Genomic DNA, 18,759 nt, shown 5'->3' on the forward strand with positions numbered 1-18,759 from the left:
ACAACCAGGGGCAAAGCCACTGTTAAACTGACCTTGATGCACGGCTCAAGAGGCTGGTATATTTTTCCAGGATTATATGGTGAATATTAGCTTAGTTAGAGGAAAAAAAAAGAAGTTTACCCTGGTGCGCCCCTACATATAACTAAAGTTGCATCGATATATTCATACTATCTTCTAATTGATTTTAACATAATGTTGATTTGTAGTAAATGACAAGATATTGTGAAGGAAATTAATTAGTAGGCAATGTGTATACTTTCAAAGACATTTTATTTTATTTCTAAAACACCTAGCCTTAATAAGATTGTTGTGTAGAGGGAATCTATACTATATCCTTGTTGGAACAGCCGTTTGACTTGTGTCAATTTTGTTGGCTACTTTTTGTCAAGAAAATATATGTGTTTATTTGCTGATTCATTTTAGCTGTGAAGAAACATTTGAATGAATCTGAAAGCATATATATAATCAGCTACACGAACCATCCACTAAACAAAACCACCAAAAAACTGCATATCGGTATCTTGATGTCTTACTTAATTAGGTGCTAATTAATATTTATCGATCGTGGATCAGTGTTTCGCCAAAAAAAAAAATCTCGCACAAAAAAAAATGAAGTACGTCGGCACCAATCAGGCTTACCAAAGACCAAAGCACGTAGCAACGCCGTTCATACACAATGCTCAGACATTTCATAGGAAATTACTTCTGAATCGTTCAAGCTAGTCCCCTTCAAGTTCAAACTTCAAAGGTTGGTCTTCATCTCAGAGATCCTGATAAATAAAAAATAAACAATGCAAAAATGAAAGGACGATCGATGTTCACTTCAGTGCTGCTTATTAGGTGTGTTGTAAAAAAGCAAGAAAAAGTGCCAAGTTCTCGTGGAACAGAATTGACCACTGCAGCTGGTCTACCACTGCAACAGTAAGAAAACCCGACCCGCTAGCGAGCCATATATATAGCCAGAGCGCGCACGAGGAACACAACAAACAAGATCGCGTCGTCCACACCTCGCCGTAGACGACTCTCACATCCAACAGGCGGCACGCTGACCGATCGCCATTAGCCGCCGCCGGCCATGGACATGCCGCCGCCGCCTCCTCCTCCTCCTCCTCATTTTGGTGGCCCCGCCGCCGCCGGTGGAGGCAGGCCTGACCGGAAGACGGTGGAGCGCAACCGCCGGAATCAGATGAACGCCCTCTACTCCCGCCTCGACCAGCTCGTCCGCGCCGGCAGCTCGCCGTCGTCTGCACCCCCAGTTCGTGCTCATTCGTCATCGCATATATATCATCCATGCATCTTTAATTACGCACCATTTATATAATATGTAATTTATTTGTGCCATCATCAGGCGGTGCAGCGCGGGCTGCCGGCGATGACCCGGCCGGACAGGCTGGAGGAGGCGGCGGCGTACATCAGGCAGACGACGGAGAGGGTGGAGAGGCTCAAGGAGCGGAGGCGGGAGCTGACGGCGGCGCGGGCGCCGTCGTCGTCCCAGGGTTCCTCGTCCGCCGGCGGGACGGCGGCGGCGGCGGAGGTGGAGGTGCAGCACCTGGGGTCCGGCCTGCACGTCGTCCTCGTGACCGGCGCGCCGCCGGGCGACGGGGCGGCGTTCCACCGCGCGGTGCGCGCCGTGGAGGAGGCCGGCGGCGAGGTGCAGAACGCGCACTTCTCTGTTGTCGGCGCTAGGGCCATCTACACCATCCACACGCTGGTCAGTCGTGTCATCGTCGTCGTCAATATCTCTACGCGGCTATTAGCTAGACTAATAACTCAGCAGCTAGTGATCAATAACGCGAAATAAACCTGAAACGTCTTAGCTTGAACATTATTGCATCACAATTCTTTCTAACATTCAAAAATTCGAGCGTGTTTTTCTTTGTTCGATTTTGAAATCTGTATATCTCGAGTGAGTTTTGTTTATTTGATCTCATAATTTACCCTGTTATTATGTGATTGATCTTGCAGGTCGCGGAGGGGGGCATTGAGAGGGTGGTGCAACGATTGAAGGCATCACTGCGTGGAGATGCATGAATGATCACGTTACGTCTACAAGAAAAAACTTCATCGTCTTCTTATTAATCTAGGTTCATGAACGCCTGAAAAACTATCGACTAATTAGCGCAGTTCAAGTAAACTTTGTGTGAATGGTGCATGCAAAGCTGGGAACGAAGCTGAGTGACAGCGCGTTTTGTCTACTGCCAGTCAACGCGCACTGTACGTCTTGGGGCTACACGCATCTACTATCAACCTGCTCTCTGCTGCTTGGGTGCTAGCAGATAAAATAATTATATTAACGCTGCAAACAAGGCCTTTTGATCCTTGACTTTGACGAGGTAAAAAAAATGCTTTTAACGTACGTACTAATTACTGGTTGGTCAACATATAGATCACGGTGAGAACGTGTGTAACATGAGGCGGTGAAAATCGCCCAAAAGTATCACAGCTCTTTAACTATTTGTTTGTGTATAATGAGATGGTGGCATGATTAGTCTTGCTAAATATGGCATGCAGATGCTTATATATTTCCTGTTATTTGTAAATATGATTTTGTGTCTTCATTGCCACAACACAAGCGAATGGATAGATGCACGTGTGTGTAAAACCGTAATTGATTGGAAGCTGCAAACGCATGCATTGAAAGATATAGTTTGGTCCAATTCCAGACCGGAATAATAAGTTGACCACGTGATTGTCATGAACTATAGTTTTCCTTGAATTTAAACGAAGTTTCCCGTGATATTTGGACCGATTTTAATTGCATGCACACCTTCTGTTCACCTACTTCACGGGCCTGCTGATCAAGCAATAATAACTTCGCACGTCAAAACTCAAATATATAATACTAGTCCATGAAATCCGATTGGCATGAACAATATAGCTAGGTTGGCATGCATTGTGTCAATTAAAAAAAATCTCAAACTGAAGTGCCACTATTTGCTCAGCTGGTATGTCTATTTGTTACGATTTAACATTGTACGTAGTCTCCATGATGATGATTTATCGACAAGAAAAGAGAAGAAATAGAATAGCTCATATTGATCTCGATCGATCGGGCGTACAATTAGGTTGTGTTTTTCGCTTCCATATTTAGAAGGAGTTTTAGGGAAGTTTCTATTTGCATTATATATATATATATATATATATATATATATATATATATATATATCCGTAATTCTTATCTTGGCTAACACTTGCTAGCTAGCTCTGTATTATATATGTAATTTTTGTGTCTCTTCAAATTAGCCAATGGCAACAAATATATGACACGAGAACTAATAAATAATAGAAAAGTGTCCGTATAAAGAAATTAAGCATTCTGCTGCTTTAAGATACTCAAAATATTGTCTTTATTTTATTAGTCTGTTAAGATCCAATTATTATCTTTATTTTATTAGTTTGTTAAGTTCCAATGAATCTCACCTCAATCTAACTTCTGAATATGATCCGCGAGAAATTGTTGATGGTGTGGCATAGAAGACCAAGACACTCAGAGAACAGATCCAAAGTTTGTCCGAAAGCATGAAATTTGAGTGCTCCTTCTAATAAATCTAAAAAGAAAGAAATACTCGGGTGTCTTCTAATGAGCGAATTTCGGTTAACCCAATATGAACACTTCATTAAGAGTAGTCAATGTAAACAGTGGCGAAGCTTTAATTAAGCAGGACGAAAGGGGGACTTCCTTGTTCTCCAGTCTTAGCTTCTTAAGAAAGTATCTCATTTCACTAGCTAGTTGCAGTCATGAGGAAAATATGAAGAAACGATATATCATGATTCTGTTCCTAGTCACTGCATGGTAAAAAGTCTCGGTTGATTCAAAGAAAAAAAATCAAACCAAATAATTCAACGCCCCCATCATTCCAACAGAGAACAGACTGTAGGACGTACGACGTATAAACAAAATATACCTGATTAACATTAACAGGTAAAATGATTGTAACAACAACGAAGATGCCATCTGCAAAAATAATAATCCCAATTTGCAGTTCATCGCAAAAGGAGAAATTAGATGCATATATAAATTCTCGAATCACTTCACAGGGTCTAGCTCACTCTCACAGCATGATGCATCTGCAAGATAATGTGGCACACGAGATGTGAGATTGTGCACGGCCCAACAGGATGTGCACGCCGTGCGTGCGAACCCAAGCTCAGGTCTCTCGGCTGGGAACCGGTTCCTCTGCACTTAGTGCCGCGGGACTCAAGATCACTGATACATGGGACCGGGTCCACATGTTAGTGAGTTACGAGTAAATCACCTCTGCAGCTAGTGCAGAGGATCTCAGTCTCTCGACTGACTGTCTAGCTGTTAAGCGGAAGTAGTTCAAATAGCTTCTCTGCCGCCCAACAAAAAAAAAAATAGCTTCTCTGCCGTAACTGTAGAGGGACTACCCTCGTTGACGTGTGGGTCCTGTGCCCGCGGCACATGCCGTAGGTGCACGGCGTCCCGGCGGCGCAGTCCCGGCCGCACGCGCCGCAGTTACGCCACCGCGGCGCACCGTCCGGGTCCGGCGCAGCACAACCGGGCCGAACGGGCACCGCCTCTGGCACGCGCCCCCGCAGCACTTGAACCGGTGCTCCTCCCCCGCCGCGCCACCAGCAGCGGCGGCGGAGCACGTCCCCGGGGGCGGCACGCGCGCTGCTGGCCTTGGCCTGTCTCCCTCCGCCGCCGTGGCGAGGAAGAACCGGCTCGCCGTGAGCATCTCGCGGCTGTCGTCGTTCGCGCTGCCGGCGGCCTGATGAGCCGAGCTGCCGCTCGCCGCTGCGATTGCAGCGGCTAGACACCAGCCCGTCTCCGCCAAGACTGCGACTAGCAGGACGGCGAGGAGCGAGGAGCAAGGAGCTGAGGTTTTGAGATCACCTGACCGGCGCCGGCCGCCATGCTAGCTACGTCGTGCTCCACTTCTTGTCTCCTAGTCTCTGTTTCTTTCTGAATTCTGACCTCTCTCGTCGTTATAAGTATGTACAGACAGCTGAGCGTTGCCCGTACGTTGTCAAAAATTTACTAGACGTAACTAAAAAAGAAAAAAAAGTACGAGAATATCCGCGCCAATCTGTAAATTAAATAGATCGGCGGAATCTAGAAGAACGAGTTACGCATCCTTGACACATGCTAGATTCACGCCTTGCTTCAAAAGTTCAAAAAGTGCAAGGCGACTGTAACAGGCGAAATAGCACTAATTATCTACTCCTAGCTAGCAGTTTAGTAATAATTCGCGCCTTGCTTCAAAAGTTCAAAGTGCAATGATCAAAGCGATGAGGTGACTTCATCAGTATCAAGGATTTGCCCGCTCAGTCTTCGAAAATACTTATTGGGATAGAGTTTGCGTACATGTGCTCATAGAGGTGAGTGTGTGCGTTGCGAGTGTCTGAGTTGTACTATGTAATTTTAAAAAAAAGTGTGCGCCAACAGGGTTAGAATTTTTTAAGGGTTTTTCAGGAAGCTATCGTGTATGTAAAAAAAAAGAATCCCTGACCATTATGTTCAAAAGAAATTCCTAACCATAATTCAACAAAAAAAATAGTCGGCCACACCTAGTGAATAGCTCCTAATAACAATCTATCTATTATCTTATTATTTGTTCAACAAATGGAGTCTCCACGTTCGCTCTCAAGGCCTAGAAATTCCCATATTAATCAGAAAAGAAAAAGAAAAATTAAAATTACCCACCACTGTCATTACGAAAAAATTAGCCTAAAATACCCATATACATGTTTATAAATTACACACCAGTGCCATTAAAACATATTAGTATTTATAAATATAAATATATTCATCGTTTTGCATATCAAGCTATATATCTTGCGTATACTAGCTACACAAACAATTAACATGTTTTATCACACGTATATCTTATTATATTACCAAAATCCCAAATGCACCTTCACGATTATATTATTATTAGTCAAAATAAACAAGATAATTCTAGCTTTGCGCTATATTAGACTACCACCTGGCCTGCAGTGATCATTATGAGAGGGTGGCCAAAGTTGGGCCAGCGATGAGGATCACAGAGTTGGAGGCTAAGAGCGAGAGTAAGCACCGTGTCGCAAGCTTCTTCATCCTCCATGGAATCTGGAAACTGTCCATCACTTACTACCTATGGTGATGTCTGAACGTGCATGTCCGCAGGCCCAATGCAAGCACAAGGCAAATGCACGTCCAACCTAACTCTTTTTTGCAATCCTCCTGCATCCCTGTCCTTGCCGAGGGAGGGTTCTTGACTTTACTCCAAAGGTTTGTTGCCGACATTTTTACAAGACACTACCGCACCTCACAATTAACACCACAAGCTCAAAAAAAATTAACACAACAAGTAGATCAGGAACCAGGACAATATCGAACATGCCATGATTGGTATAGTAAGCTCATCAGGCTTGAACATGAACATAGGTTCTTGAAATTCTGAACGAAATCTTATGCTTTGCACTATGTAGATTTGTTGGCTTCCAAAAAGTAAGAAACTTGGATCGATTGTTCCCCAACAGAAACTAGGCCATGGAGGCATGGCGCCATGCAATAGACGACAGAATTAAACATAGTAGCAATAGACGACCAAGAGGATCATAAAGTAGGGAAGCTGGCAAAGGAACAACTAAGTCAGCTGAACTGAGCAGTGGGCAGCATCAAGGGCTGGCAGATAAGAAACATGTTACTACTACTACTAGAGAATGGTAGTAGCTAAGATCGAGGAGATAGACAGTCATGACAAGATTAGGGCTGTGCGCTTGCCATGCGGCTACATCACTGACAAAGAAAGATGTAGAAAAAAAGGAGGCACCACTGCACTATTAGCAGAGAAGCACTCTTGATTACTTAAGCAAGTAGCATGTGATGAAAAATATTTAAGTTTATGAATAATAATTAGATAAAAAATGCAAGATATATTTAGAATATCAATACTAGCCGCGCAAATGCGCAGGTCACCTCACTAAGTAGTACAAAAACAGGATTTAATCCCTATTTTGAAATCCTTTAGTCCCGACTAAAGATCCCGGCCTAAAGGATCTGACGCTAGTACAGAAACCGGATTTAATTCCGGTTTTGAAACCCTTTAGTCCCGACTAAAGATCTCGGCCTAAAGGGACTAACCCTAAAAAATGATTTGAAGCCAGACCCCTTACCATGTGTATTGCTTCTTTACCACCTTAGCTACACAATACATATGACTCTAGTTAGGATACTATCCTTTTAAACTAACCCGTGAAAAATTATTTAGTCTGGGTTGACCCTTAGTCCCGGTTGGTAACGGGGCCGAAGGTTTGGACTTTTGGTTTTGGTTGGAGCTATCAACCGGGGCTAAAGATATACTTTTACTCTCGGTTGGTGGCTCCAACCAGGACTAAAGAGTCCCTCATCCCCTGGCCCCAGGCCCATAGAAGTTCAGCAGAAGTTGATCGAACTGGTCCCTTCTTCAAATTTAATGAAACACATGCGGACCAGATGGGGCTACGAATTACTTATGATTTGAATTCAAGTGCTATATATGCGTATTCTAAATTACCTTCGCTTATTCTGCTATGGACAGAGGGAGTAGTACTATGTACAGAGATGGAGATATCAAGCCGACACTTGGCAGGCTAAATATATGTTTGTTATCCTAAGTCCAAGTAGGCGTTGACCTAGGATACATGAAGTCACGCTTCTATATCATTAGTATTGTTATAAAAAAATACATATATACAATTTTATTAAATGTTGGTGTTATATGCTTAAATAGTAATTCTTCAACTTGTGCTTAGACTAATGATCGTAGTACTACCTCTATTCTAAATTGTAGTTCGTTTGACTTTTTTGATCCTAAGTTTAATCACCCATCTTATTCAAAAAAAATTATGCAAATATTGCCAAATTTTATGTCATTCTTGAAGATCTTGTATTGATAAAGCAACACACGACAAATGAACTGATATTTTGCACAAATTTCTGAATAAGAAGAGTGGTCAAACTTGGAATCAAAAGGTCAAACGACCTACAATTTGGTACGAAGCTAGTAGACAACAAGTAAAACCAGGTGTGATTGAGGTACCATTACCTATGCATGTCTAGGATACTGACAAGTTGAAAAATTCAATGAACTGTGCTAGATTCGTTAGAAGAAAAGGATGCATAAAAGAACATATACCGATCAAAGTTGTCCTAAGGAGCCACCTTTGAGCCAAAGGAGGCCATAGAAATGGATACATTCTATCATTCCATTTCATACCCAATGTACTAGCAGAGATGCTTGAATTGAACTACCTTCGGGCACATATATACATATGCGAGCAGTGCTCTACAATTCTGTTGATAATTGATGCTATTGCATGGAAATCCATCACATTGTGTACTATATTCAAAATAGATGTCATGTCACGATTTCCAACGCAAACACCTTACTTAATTGTGCTATGATGCTATCTAACAAGGGTGAGAGAGCGGGTACAAGATTTGCTTTAATATGAAGGGAAGCATCATCATCTAATTCCTTCCTTAATTCACACTCAAAAGTCTAAAAAGCGACTTATATATTTTATAAATCAGATAAAGCAGTTCCTGCTTGCACATGGTATATCTTGCTTGGCACTTATTTAATTTCTCAAATGTTTCAACTTTTGTCCAGATTTGAACTAAAGGTTTTAAAATTTGGATCCCAGCATTGTGCACCAAATCCAAATGCTCCCATGAATCTTTTCTTTTGCACCGAATCCAAATAATGCCCACTACTATATGTCGAGTTCTACGACGACCTGCACTACATGCCCTCCCTTTAAATGCCACAGCTACAAAAATGGGCTCATAATAGCAGCGAGACTCCTTCCACCGACAAACTTCCACCGTCCTCTGGTAACCTGCAGCACCAGCATGAATTCCAGCTGAAATAGAGCTGCAGCACTGCCCTCCACACAAACAGGTTTGAGAATAAGCAAGTACAATAACCGCACCGAAAAACAGTACGTAATTTAATATATTCGGTCAATGATAAATGAGTGTAAGGGAGATGTGTGTACATGTGCTCTCTTGAAGGACCCGGCGCATCACCACTCATGAAAGGAACTGCACAGTTCAAAAATGGCGGCCACAGAGCAGCAGCAGCTAGCTCCCATCTGCCCGGCCCTCCGAACTCTCTGTAAAGCCCCGGCAGATCCACGAGAGATCACATGGCATCTCAATCTCTTCAATCGGGGCCAATCACATCTCGTGCAAGTACAGCTGCTGGGCCTCGGGGAGTTCTTGCTAGTGGCTACCTCCTTGATTGGAGCCTTGGAGGGAAACTTGGTGCTAGAGGTGATTTTTCATCCGAAAGAAGGCCTACTGTAGCAAATTAGACCGCTGTACTGATGATCGTTTCTGAACTTTGCATACTAGGATTTCCTCAAAAAAAACTTTGCATACTAGGTCAGTACATAGTCTGTAATTCCGAAGAGAGCTGCACATGAATCATTCATGTGAGTTCATTAGCAATACAGTAACATGTCCGATGATGTTGTAAAAAAAGAGGAGGCCCTTGTAATTTGTAAATGGCAGACGGCATCACATTCAGGGGCTAAAAACATGGTACCAGGTGCGATGTGATGGATGAATGCTGCAGAAACGTACTGTTACTACAGTAACGGGCTAAAAGATAGGCAGATGCAATCAGAATAATACACAGAAATGCAGAGGACTATGCACCGACAGGCTATAAGCAAAAATTTGAATGTGCAGGAGTAAAACTTGCAGTGGAAATCAATTTCAAATAAATTACCAGATGTGCCTGTCAGGATATCAGACTGGATGAAATCTGGCAAAATCCTGTGCATTTAAATTGGGCCAAAATACCTTCAGCTTCTCCATAGTTATTCAGAACAAACTAGTTGCATCCTTCTGTGTTTCAGCTGGACCAGAGAAGCACACCAAACCCATTTTCCATCAATAAGTTCAACAGATTCAGTTAGTCAATTCAGGGATCAGATCGTCGAGTCCAGCTCGAGGTATAGTTAACCAAGTAGGTGGCAGGCAGCAGTTCCAATTAAATCTGCAGGAGTGGGAAACATCCTCATTCTCTGTCAAAAGAAACCTGTCCAAAGTCCAGGGAAGCTCTACCTTGGTTTCCTTCTCTCTCTCTCTCTCTCTCTCTCTCTCTCTCTCTCTCTCTCTCTCTCTCTCTCTCTCTCTCTCTCTCTCTTTTGCAAAATTTATGGAGAAAAGAAGTTGGGTTAAAATCCTCAACGTGTAACGGTGTAAGCTCTTCACTAAACCAGTTAAGAGCAAGCAGATCACCAACACGACAAGCTGGACAAACCAAGATCATTAAATGTTGGCCAACTACTAACAGTCTGATGAACATGTATGCAATAGCATCAATGGAACTGTAGAGCACCGCTCGAATGTATATATATATGTGAACGAAGGGTACTCAGATCATCAACTTAAGCATCTCTAGTTTCTCAACCATTTCTTCAGCCATATATTCAGTCTTGTCTGTAGACGTTGAGAGCAAGATGGCCACCAAGGTTCTTCTTATCAGTGCTGTCATAGTGGGACTTGTCAGCCTGAGCTCATGCAGGAGCCTGGCAGAGTTGTCTGAGCAGAAGACCTACTCATCTGCTCCCAGCTGTATTTTCTCTGAACCTATTCCTTTTGTGTAACATATTTATTTGATCAGTGATCAGTCCTTGGTAGTAGTAATAGTACAGACTCTGCAATATTGTGAAATGTTGTATTATACTGCAGAATCAAGCATGTTAATATTTTAGAGAACACTGCATATAACATCTAGCTAAATAACGCAACTAGAAAAAGATTGTTCTGCCCAGATCAAAGCAAGTGTCTTCATGCATGCTTCTAAAATGTTGGTGAACTATATATCTTACCAGATGGTAGCCCCCCAACTCCGACGTACGGGACAGGAGGCGGGTACAAGCCAACGCCAACACCCGATTACAGCACAACGCCGACACCATCTTACGGCTCTACACCAAGCACCCCAAGTACACCTTCCTATGGGATCCCTGAAATTCCGAAGCATGGATTCACTGGATCCTGCGAGTAAGAGCCCATACGAGTACACATCATAAGTATCAAACATCAAAGAGCGAAAAATTTTAACATGATCATTTTGGCATGAAAATTGCAGCTACTGGAAGAGCCACCCAGACATGATCACTGCAGTTGTAGGATCCCTTGGCAACATCGGCAAGACTTTTGGTACTGCCTGCAGTTTAATTGTCGGCAAGAAGCTTGAGAATCTGCATGATGCACTCTCAAACACCAGAACTGATGGCATTGGTGCTCTGCTACGTGAAGGAGCAGCTGCATACCTCAACTCCATCGTTAACAAGAAGTTTCCTTTCACCACCCAGCAGGTGAAGGATTGCATCGTTGTGGCCATAACCTCTGACGGTGCTGCTTCTGCCCAGGCTGAGATCTTCAAGAAGGCAAATGATTACCACTTCTAGACAAGGATGTTTCCTGTCTAAATTGTTTTCCTCAACTGATGTTACCCTTCATTTTTCTCCTTCATGGATTTCCTGTATTTTTTTGGCTTCTTGTATAATATCACCTCTAAGATATGTTGACGAATTTCCTGTAATTTATTGGTTTGTCATGTAATATTACCATCCAATAATATATATTGATGAATTTGTTTTGATTTCATTCATCTTTTCATTTAGTACAACTTCTTTATATGTTCAGTTTTGAACTTTGAACAGAAGAATAGTCCTAGTCCAGTTTCAATATTAGAAGTTCACAAGTGCTAAAATTGTCTATACAGTATACACCAACAAAGAATAGCTAAAATTGTCACTATTTTAAACTCCATATGAAACTAAATATCTCTTCAACCAGAAGAAAGGGCTAGAACTAACTACATGTTTCCTCTAGTGGATCTGGCGAATGAAGTAATGAACTAACAGTATTCTTGGTAAAATCACAAATGCTCCACAGGGCGCGGGCAAACCTTGAGATAAACAAGGATGGATATTTTGGATTTAAACAAAGGATGTATACAATTTAATCTATGAACTACGAGTATGATCAGTTTGACCTATCACCTCAGCTCTTCAGAAAGTTGGATGTGCGATGAAATGTTAAGTGCCAATTTACTTATAGTTTACAATTTCATCCAGGTGAAATTTGGAGTAAAGAGCTGAGTCTTAATAGTAGATGAACTACCTTGCAAAGCAGACGTTAATGGTGATACTGCTATTATGAACATACCCAAATCGAGTGATACTGCTACAACTAATTCCTGGGTAAAAATACGATGCCTGAATAAGTATTTAACTTGTTAATTTTGTTGCTTAATATAGCAATTCCGGTATATTTTAGGAGTCAACAGTATTGTGGTCACTTTAAATAACTTTTATTTTTGCACAGATGTTAATCTGCATCTGGCTAAACTGCCAGATAGACCTGAACACAACAATGATCATGCAAGTTGGGGAATCTCACTAGTCACTAGTAAGTGATAAGTGGTGGCGGGCCCCTTTCCAGCAAAATATTGGATTTTCATTCACCCAGAAGTAGTGATGCTCATGTTGAATGATTATATTATGCCCTTGCTCTATTTTCTTCAAAACACCTTTCAAAGCAAACCCAGGACCAAGGTACTAGAGGCAAAAAATCTCAAACAAACATCTTGATATTACTCTGTGTCTGTGATAAATTGCTGTTAATCAACTCGGTTCTCAGCCTCTAACAGCCATTCTAGCATATGCAGCATTATTGTGCAGAATTACATTGATCATCTAAGACGCCTAAAAAATTGGCAAAAAAATTTGAGAAGATTTCCATTGTGATTGCACAATTGTTAAGGGTGCATTAGGGCTAACTATTTCATATCTCGAGTCACATGGGGATAATTCAGTTTCCAAGTTATTTTCATCACAGACTGTACATATAACTCTGTTAACTGATATAATGCACACTTTGCAGAATGCAGATGAATATGATGATCGTTAGCAACGAAATGTGTGATTGCACTGCATAATGAGGTCTTTAATATGTTCAGTCCAAAGATTCAGACACTACAACATGAGATGCCAATTAATCTATGCACAGTCCAAAGAAATCTGGAATCCTGGAGATCAATACATTTTGTTGCTTTCTATAATTTGCACTAACAAGGAACATCAGTGGCAAAGAGACATTGTACAATATAAGCTGTGAGCAGAAGTCTTACATAAGAGTTTGCTCCAACTTTCCAGCCATGTGGATAATGGTCAAAATTCATTCATCTTCTAACAATCAGCAGAATTACATAAGACTGATTTGCTCAATTACTCAGTTCACCGTGGCATGCCTTCAGACTTCAGTCCTTATGTTTCATATGGGACTCGAACCATTCGAAGATCTCAGTATTCTTGAGGCTGGTGAACTCATGGTATGCATAGGCAACATTCAGCTCCTCGTTGACATGCCTCTCCAGATTGAACCGCTCCGGCAAGACCTTGGCCTCCTCCGCCGCCTTCTTCCACGGTGTGCTCCTCCCGTCCTTCTTCAGAAACCCCTTATCATCCACGAACCCCTTCCGGCGCAGCACGTCCACCAGCGCGTCGGCGACGGCGCGGGTGAGCCCCGGCACCCTCTCCGCCAGGACCTCCGCGCTCACGGCGAAGTCGTCGCACCGGATCTCCCGCACGTCTACGCGCTTCGCCTTGAGCTTGCGCATGCTGCCCGCCACCAGCCCCGCACTCTCGGCGTCCTTGGGCATGTGCACGAACAGCGCCGGCGGGTAACCCGCCGGGATGTCGGCCATGGCCCCGTACACGCCCTCGGCGATCATGACGGCGACGCTGCTGAACCTGACCCTCGCCGCGAGCGCGGAGAGGAAGTACCCGTCCGAGGACGCGCCGATGCCGACGAGCGGGAGGCCCGCGAGCTGGGGAAACTCCTCCCCGGTCCACCACTTGATGATGGACTCGACCGCGGCGAGCTCGCTGCCGCCGCCCTCCTCCTCCCCGCCCCCGGCGGCGTCGAGGGACCAGCACTCGGCGCGACTGGAGACGGAGAGGACAGCGTACCCGCGGGCGAGCGCGGCGCGGGTGAAGCGGCGCTCCTCGGGGAGCCCCGCGCAGCGCGGGCACCCCGGGGAGGCGTCGAAGAAGTCGGTGGCGCGGATGGTGCACCCGGGCGCCGCGAACAGCGCGGCCCGCAGCGGCGTCGACGCGGGCGGCAGCTGCCACAGCAACTCGTTCCCGCTCCGCCGGGCGACGCGCGCGTCGAGGCGGACGGCGGCGTCGGCGTCCGCGGCGGCGCCGGTGGTCAGCGGCGGGGCAGGAGGGGCGGCGCGGGGGAGCAGGAGTGCGGTGGCGAGGAGGAGCAGCGCGCACGCCGAGGCGATCAGCACCGCGGGCCGGAGCGACTGCGGGATCCCGGCGAGGACGGCGTGCATTTCGCATGTCATTAGCCGGCGCTGATGGTGATGGAGATTGGAATCCGAGAGAGATTTGGGTGGGGATCTCACCGGAGGGAAGGCGAGTTTGACTTGTCTCGCTGCAGTGAAGGGTTTTTTTTTTTACTAGCATTCTCGCTGCAGTGAAGTGAGCGCCGTTGACTTCCTCACGTAGATGGGCTGGGCTGGGCCCATGTACAAACGTGGGCTGCATACCCGACTGTCGCGTCATCACCCGGCCCGGTAAGACCAGTGCTTTCTTCTCCCTCCTTGCTGCTGCGCGAGGGTATTTCCGTCTGTTTGCTCGGCGACGCCCGTGTGCCCTCGCCGCCGTCGCCGTACTCGCCTGTGCGTTCCTCGCCTCCCCCATCGCTCCGTCGCCGTCCTCAGGCCCATCCTTCTCCTTCCGGCGACGAGTTGGGCGGCCCCCCTTTGCGCCACGTTCTCTTCCCTTCCGGCGAAAGCGGCTTCGATCGGCCGGCACCTCAGGTAGCCCCCGACGCCTCCTCGATTCCGCTGCATTTTGTTTTTGCATGGCGGATTGTTGTTCCTAATGCTTTGTGTTCCTGTGCTGAAGAGTTTAGTAATTAGCACGTATTCCATTGAAATTTCACCTTTTTACGGACATTTCACATTTTGTTCGTGGCCCTGAATTGCTCTATGTTCACATGCCTTACAAAATCTTAGGTTTATGCAAACCCTACGAATCCTAAACTGTGCAAGTCAGATACAAGGTTTCAGTCCTCTGCTTGTCAGAATTACTTGTAAGAGTGGTATTTTATCAGAATGCAATTGATATGTTTAGCAATCTTGGAAATCTTTTATTGCATTCTAGTGCCACTGTGCTTCTTTTCAACTTCAGCCTGATTTTGTTTCCAAAAGTTCATTTTTTTAGCATGTATATTTTTCCTGCAACCCTTCATCTAAAATCTGGTCTTATTCAATGCTAGTATATTTTGAGAAGATGGATTCTGAGGACTCTAGTGACTTTGAGGAAGAAGAGAAAGAGAAAGAAGATGGTGATGAAGAAGAAGATGATGATGACGATGATGAGCTGATGCTGTTCATCTTGCCAGCTTTATATCTAGCAACTACTGAAATTGAAACTCCAGGCCGAAATCGAACATCAAAGCGTAGTGCTGCTACTGGGATTGTAACTACAGGTCAAGCATCAGTGTTTGGTGATGCAAAATGGATTTGCAAATTGCTTGAAGAGGACCGGGGCCAAGGCTATGGTAAACTTCGAGTTGAGCCTCGTATTCTCCTGGAACTTTCACGCTTTCTTAGGTCAAACAATCTTCTGAGAAATACTAAGGGTGTTTCTGTAGAAGGGAAAATTGGCATGTTTATTTACATGTTATCTCGAAATGCTAGCTTTCACAAACTAAGTGACAGATTCAAGAACAGTAGAGAAACTATCCACAGACATATCAAGGCATGCTTTGATGCAGTCACAGCAATGACTGGTGAATTCGTCAAGCCACCTTCAACTCAAACCCATTGGAAAATATCATCTGATCCATGTTTTGGGCCTTACTTTGAGGTCAGTATAACTTGTGGCTGTATACATTAGAATTTTCTATCCTTTTCTGTTACCTTCAGGATTTATTTTCCCTTGCAGAACTGTATTGGAGCAATTGATGGAATTCATGTCCCTATGACAATATCAGATAGTGAAGCAGCTCCATACCGAAATAGACAAGGATCCATTTCTCAGAACGTGATGCTTGCCTGTGATTTTGATTTGAATTTTGTCTATGTTTCTTGTGGCCGAGAAGGGTCTGCATCTGATGCAGCAGTCTTATATTCTGCTATTGAATCCGGATTTCAAGTCCCATTAGGCAAGTACTATCTGGTTGACGGGGGTTATGCAAACACGCCATCTTTTCTTGCTCCTTATATAGATGTCCCTTACCATACTGAGGAGAAAGAACAGGGCAATTTGCAACCCCGAGACTACAGAGAGCTTTTCAATCTTCGCCATGCACAGCTGCGTGGACACATAAAGCGTGCTGTTGGTCTGCTGAAGATGCGATTTCCAATTCTAAATGTTGCAACAGCTTACCGAAAAGATACTCAACTGAAAATTCCAGCAGCGGCAGTAGCTCTGCATAATGTAATTCAGAGGCAAGGAGGTGATGAAGAATTTTTGAGTGACCAGATAATCCCATTTGTGTCCCGTAAAGCTGTGACTCTTCCTAGTGGTGATGATACATATGGCTACGATGTTGCAGCTTTCAACAATGAATGTGACATGGGTAATGCATTGAGGGATGGTATTGCACAGAGGATGTGGGCAGATTATGAAAGAAGCATGTATATGTCTGTTTTCGGAATAGAACAGTCTGGCCTAGAAGAATGTCAAGGCAAGTAAGAGACCGCTCAATTTCAAGCTGCATTTAGGTTCTAGGTTTCACATGCTACAGATGGTTTGTCTGATGATGTCCAGATCCTTGGCCCCAGATGCACTTGCGGATGTGATGAACCAAGTTCTGAACCGTGAATCAAGACTTGTTGTATGGCTTCTGGTTGATGATGAAAGTAGTTATGCCTTGTACTGAGCTGATTCCCACCTGTAAGTTGGCAGGTTCACACACGACATCTATCAATTAAATTAGATGTCTAAAAATATTTGTATCTGGGAATGCTTTTAACTGAAGATTCAGTTCCTGTCGTACCTAATTGATAATTGGGTGCAGGTATCAGGATTCTATGTGGCCATGGAGAACTAGATTTCAAAAAAAAAAAAACAGCAGGTTAGCAGAACTCCTGATGGTCTGATGCACTAGGCGTTTTTAGTTCTGTTGATTTCAGGTCCTGGCTGTAAAGTTCAGGTTAATATTAACTCAGCTCTATGCGCCTCTCTGATTAGCGTCTTGTGAGCTAGCTTTTTCTTATGCAAGTATGAGACTGTTGTCTCTAGTAAGATACAAGGGAAGGTTAACCCTGAAGGCCTGAATCCTTGTTTGGAGTCATCTGTGCAGAGTTGTCCATTTGACTGTCAATTTGCTCATAATTGCATTGTCAGAGCTATCTGAAGAAACCTGACCAAGGGTCCGTGTTGCTGTGGAGCCTTGAAGTTGGGCAGGCAGGTTGTCTCTGGCCGTGCTGCTGTGAAGCCTTGAAGTTGGGCAGGCAGGTTGCACACTTGCGCTAGCCATTACCATTACGGTTCGTGGTTGGGGCAGCCTATCTCAAAAAAAAAAAAAAACCCTACGAGCGGCAGGAGCCACGTGACACGCCCATGGTTTAATTATCCGATCGGTGACCGGTAACCGGTCGGAACCGGTCAAATCCAAATTTGAATTCAAACTTCCCAGTTCAACTGGTTCGTATCGGTATACCGGCCGGTTACACCGGTATATCGGCCGGTTTGGCTGGTATACCGGCCGGTTTGACTGGTATACCGGCCGGTTTGACTGGTAACTGGTCAAATTCAATTTTTTTTCTTTTTTGGTTTAAATTCAAATACCCGCAAAGTATACTAAATAAATGTTTGTATAACATATTTTAGTCTAAATGAACCCTTCAACTCTCTTTTGTACTACTTTTACATTGTATTTGTATACTTTTGTATGCACGCTTTTTTTGTTTAACTTCAAATCTCCGCAAACTATACTAAATGAACGAATTTTTGAGAAAATTTGACATCATTAGATTCATCGCACCTTGAAATATTTTTAGGAATTTTTTGGGAATTTTTTATTTTTTTAAATTTAAATTTAAATTTTGAATTTGGACCGGTTTCATACCGAACCAAACCGGAACCGGTCTGGACCGGTTTGACCGGTTACCTGGACACGCCTACCCTCAAATGCCCAGTCCATACCGTGGCCCACCGGACAGTGAGACGCAGATCGCGAGCTCGCGCAGTCACGCTGGGCTCCCCAGCGAATTGACGGGTGTTGGTGCGGGCGCGATGTCAGCTGGCAGGACCGATGAAAACAATCGGAGACTATCACTTTCACTTTCATTTTTTTCCATTATGAACGAAAATGATATTATCATAAATGAAAACGATATTAGTATTATGGTTTTGGGAAATGAGAATATACAATCGAGAACACATCGATAATGATTGAAATCCATCGGGACGATATTTTGAAAAAAATAATAACATGTCAAACTGTAGAGCACAACACTAACCTTATGACTAGACACTTTTCATACACAAGTACTGTTGGTTAAGATATTAATCCAAGTACCCATCCATCCATGAAATTATCCATAGTCCTATGAATTTAGATCGCTAGGTTGTGATTTAGGGTTAGAATAAATGAGTCTTGACTCTCTCTATATATATATATGACATTCTAAAATATAGATAGTAGGGTGTGCTGGTATTGTCTGTGAATATGGTAATTCTATCGGTAAAATATGTCAGAATACCGTAAAATACTAT

The 18,759-nt window shown here is 43.9% G+C and overlaps 4 protein-coding genes across 11 annotated transcripts; 3 read left to right on the top strand and 1 right to left on the bottom strand.

The window, feature by feature from the left end:
• The first annotated feature begins 1,186 nt into the window (after nt 1-1,186).
• Nucleotides 1,187-2,031, top strand: LOC120652605 (transcription factor bHLH162-like). Its single transcript, XM_039930478.1, has 3 exons — nt 1,187-1,255; nt 1,349-1,711; nt 1,966-2,031. Exons 1-3 carry the CDS (start codon nt 1,187-1,189, stop codon nt 2,029-2,031), a joined length of 498 nt encoding a protein of 165 aa, XP_039786412.1.
• Nucleotides 2,032-8,488: 6,457 nt separating this feature from the next.
• On the bottom strand, nt 8,489-14,478 carry LOC120695042. 6 transcript variants are annotated; one of them, XM_039978390.1, is made up of 7 exons: nt 13,146-14,476; nt 11,281-11,546; nt 11,119-11,174; nt 10,834-11,002; nt 9,726-10,659; nt 8,989-9,407; nt 8,489-8,829 (listed from the first exon to the last, which is right to left on the bottom strand). In XM_039978390.1, exon 1 carries the CDS (start codon nt 14,367-14,369, stop codon nt 13,275-13,277), a length of 1,095 nt encoding a protein of 364 aa, XP_039834324.1. In that variant the 5' UTR covers nt 14,370-14,476; the 3' UTR covers nt 8,489-8,829; nt 8,989-9,407; nt 9,726-10,659; nt 10,834-11,002; nt 11,119-11,174; nt 11,281-11,546; nt 13,146-13,274. The 6 variants fall into 6 exon arrangements, with proteins under 6 accessions (XP_039834324.1, XP_039834311.1, XP_039834308.1 ...); XM_039978377.1 differs by having other exon boundaries at nt 8,489-9,563; nt 10,834-11,174; XM_039978374.1 differs by having other exon boundaries at nt 8,489-8,872; nt 8,989-10,659; nt 10,834-11,174.
• LOC120695082 (protodermal factor 1-like) lies at nt 10,390-11,610 on the top strand. The gene is made up of 3 exons (XM_039978403.1): nt 10,390-10,576; nt 10,837-11,008; nt 11,097-11,610. The coding sequence occupies exons 1-3, from the start codon at nt 10,462-10,464 to the stop codon at nt 11,416-11,418; spliced, it is 609 nt and encodes a 202-aa protein (XP_039834337.1). The 5' UTR covers nt 10,390-10,461; the 3' UTR covers nt 11,419-11,610.
• A 172-nt stretch (nt 14,479-14,650) lies between the features above and the next one.
• LOC120695022 (putative nuclease HARBI1) lies at nt 14,651-17,332 on the top strand. Of its 3 annotated transcripts, none has more exons than XR_005683721.1 (5): nt 14,651-14,846; nt 15,308-15,900; nt 15,979-16,723; nt 16,807-16,932; nt 17,057-17,332. XR_005683721.1 is itself a non-coding variant. In XM_039978350.1 (5 exons), exons 2-4 carry the CDS (start codon nt 15,322-15,324, stop codon nt 16,916-16,918), a joined length of 1,422 nt encoding a protein of 473 aa, XP_039834284.1. In that variant the 5' UTR covers nt 14,651-14,846; nt 15,308-15,321; the 3' UTR covers nt 16,919-16,932; nt 17,057-17,332. The 3 variants fall into 3 exon arrangements, 2 of the variants coding, with proteins under 2 accessions (XP_039834284.1, XP_039834291.1); XM_039978350.1 differs by having other exon boundaries at nt 16,821-16,932; XM_039978357.1 differs by having other exon boundaries at nt 16,807-17,332.
• Nucleotides 17,333-18,759: the final 1,427 nt, after the last annotated feature.

Source organism: Panicum virgatum, chromosome 1K (assembly GCF_016808335.1).
Source record: "Panicum virgatum strain AP13 chromosome 1K, P.virgatum_v5, whole genome shotgun sequence".
In the NCBI taxonomy this organism is placed as follows: Eukaryota; Viridiplantae; Streptophyta; class Magnoliopsida; order Poales; family Poaceae; genus Panicum; species Panicum virgatum.